At 41.3% G+C, this 2,585-nt stretch overlaps 1 protein-coding gene across 1 annotated transcript in view; it reads left to right on the top strand.

The window, feature by feature from the left end:
- The window catches only part of LOC106818467 (histone acetyltransferase KAT6B-like), a gene marked incomplete at its 5' end in the record, with an annotated part of 13,337 nt that overhangs the window by 9,373 nt on the left and 1,379 nt on the right, over positions 1-2,585 (top strand). The window contains 3 exon segments of the mRNA XM_014823171.1: positions 420-488; positions 1,377-1,632; positions 2,282-2,474. Of these exon segments, the coding sequence (XP_014678657.1) occupies positions 420-488; positions 1,377-1,632; positions 2,282-2,474 (518 nt within the window).

Here is a 2,585-nt window from a genome sequence, read left to right as displayed (position 1 = left end):
TGCGGTATGGCGTGCTTTACAATCAGGGTTGTTAGCGGCGTCTTCCAAAGTTCTTATAAGTACTTATTTTGCCAAAATATAAATAAGGGCCCTTATATAGTACTTATTTCTCCGGTAGAAACTTAGAAAAGTACTTAATAGTCCTTATTTTTTTTTAATGTTTTATAACTGTTCTCGACTATAGAGTAAGAAGTTGTTGTATATACTAATACGGAATAATATAAATCTGCTGGTGCAATTGTGTCATATATAATATTATTAGGTGTAACTTTAATAGTCGGTGATCTATCAGAAATCGCCATGAAAAGGTCTTGTTTTGGCTCCGTAGTTAGTAGTATGGTTTTTATAAGTCCTTATTTAACTGTGGCCTGTGGTGGATATTATATTCTCTCACCGGTGTCTCGTCGCTTGCCCCGCAGGCCAAGTGTCCGTGGACGGTGCCGCCAGCAAACGAGATCTACCGCAAAGACGACCTGTCCGTGTTCGAGGTAATACACTGGCAATCACATGTAATGCCACACGTCATCTAAGGCCTAAAAAAAAGACGTTTGATTCCCCGCGCCTAATCCGACCCCGAGTCCATTTTAAACCCTGTGGGTGTCGAAACTTCTTTCATTGGATGGGCGCAAAAAAAATATAATAAAAAAATATTTTTTAGCTCCTTAGCAGAAACAAACATCTTTTTTCTTAGGGCTAATGAATTCACTACCCTCACTAGTTTACCCTCATAGTTCATCCAGAGTTCGCAGCAGCCCTAGGTTATTATTTTATAGTCGACTTAAAAATCATTTTTTAGCTTGTTAGCGGAAACAAACATATTTTTTTCTTAGGGCTAATGAATTCACTACCCTCACTAGTTTACCCTCATAGTTCATCCAGAGTTCGCAGCAGCTAAGCTATATTATAGTCGACTTGGTGTTAGCTTGCACCTCTATAGCACAGGCATCCGTCCGTAAAGCACAGTTTTGGGGGATTCTATTTGTTGAGCGTCGTGTGCATGTTACGACTGTATTTCTAAATGCTTAAGCCCGGCGCACACGTGAGTTATTTTACTCAAGTAAAATGACTCATGAGTCAAATTACTCAACGAAAATTTGCCGCACACGTGAGTAAAATGACTCATGCGTTATTTTACTTGAGTAAAATAACTCACGTGTACGCCGGGCTTTACACCTTGAAATTACGCCTTAAGCTTGTGTGTTTTTTAGACGCCATTGCCAAGGCTCTGTTTATGTAGTATATTCGAATTAGTTTCATGTTAACAACAATTTTACTACGACTCCTATTACTTACTATATTATTATGACTTATTATAAGTACTATTAGTACTTATTAGTACTTATTATAAGTACTTATTATTACTATATTACGTACAGGTTGATGGCAACGTGTCGAAGATCTACTGTCAGAACTTGTGCCTGCTAGCTAAGCTATTCCTCGATCACAAGACCCTCTACTACGATGTCGAACCCTTCCTCTTCTACGTCCTCGCCAAGTCGGACGAGCACGGCTGCCACCTGGTGGGCTACTTCTCGAAGGAGAAGCACTGCCAGCAGAAGTACAACGTGTCGTGCATCATGACGATGCCGCAGTACCAGAGGCAGGGCTACGGCCGATATCTCATCGATTTCAGTGAGTGCTGGCCGGCGGAGGAGGAAGCGGGGCTTCATTTGATGAACTAATGCTAGACCCCGCTACCGTCATTGTTAATCGCGGTGCTCTATGGTCTCCTGCTGGTGGATTTTTTTGAACTAATGCTAGAACTACAACTGGAATTTTTAATATAGATTTTTATTTACTAGAAAGTGATACAATAATGTACAGAAACTCCCCGACTTACAGGTTCGGAACGAACGAACAGGTTCGGTTCCGAGCGGTCGTTCATAAGTCGATTTGTTCGTAAGTCGAACATATGTACGTACGTATACAGTATTGTACTGTAGTGTAGTATATGTACGTGTGAACATCGAGTAACCTAGAAGTGTACACAGTATAAACATATACGTGAATACAGGAGTTGGCGAAAGTCAAAATCAAGGGGGCGATTTTATTGATATATGATTGGTCTTTTTATTCACCAATATTGACATTATACACTAATGGACTTCAGGGCAAATTGTTTGTATCATCGAAAGTTCGTAACTCGAATGTTCGTAAGTCGGGGAGTCTCTGTAATTACAATTCATGGAAGTGCTATTGTAGTACGAGTAATACAAGTCGTATTGATGAGTTGCGAGTTATCTGACGGCACATAAATGTGTTCGTGCGTGTGTGATTGCAGGCTACCTGTTGTCGCGGTGTGAGGGACAGCCGGGCACGCCTGAGAAGCCGCTGTCAGAGCTGGGCCGCATCAGCTACCAGGCGTACTGGAAGTCACGAATCCTAGAACAGCTGAACAAGTGCACACAGCAGGAGCTGCGCAAGGTCTCCATCAAGAGTAAGTGTAAATTTAAACTCTTGTCTTGTCTTGTCTGGTACGGTACTCATCGCCTGGTGTGGCTATAAACGTACAGTTCATCATGTATCCCTTCTGATAACCTAATTGTTTCCCACATTTTCTTTACTGCTGTTAATTAAATTTGTGA

The sequence above is a fragment of the Priapulus caudatus genome, unplaced genomic scaffold (assembly GCF_000485595.1).
Source record: "Priapulus caudatus unplaced genomic scaffold, Priapulus_caudatus-5.0.1 Scaffold2267, whole genome shotgun sequence".
In the NCBI taxonomy this organism is placed as follows: domain Eukaryota; kingdom Metazoa; phylum Priapulida; class Priapulimorpha; order Priapulimorphida; family Priapulidae; genus Priapulus; species Priapulus caudatus.
Note: the sequence above shows the minus strand (reverse complement) of the source record. Positions and strands in the feature narration are given on the sequence as shown.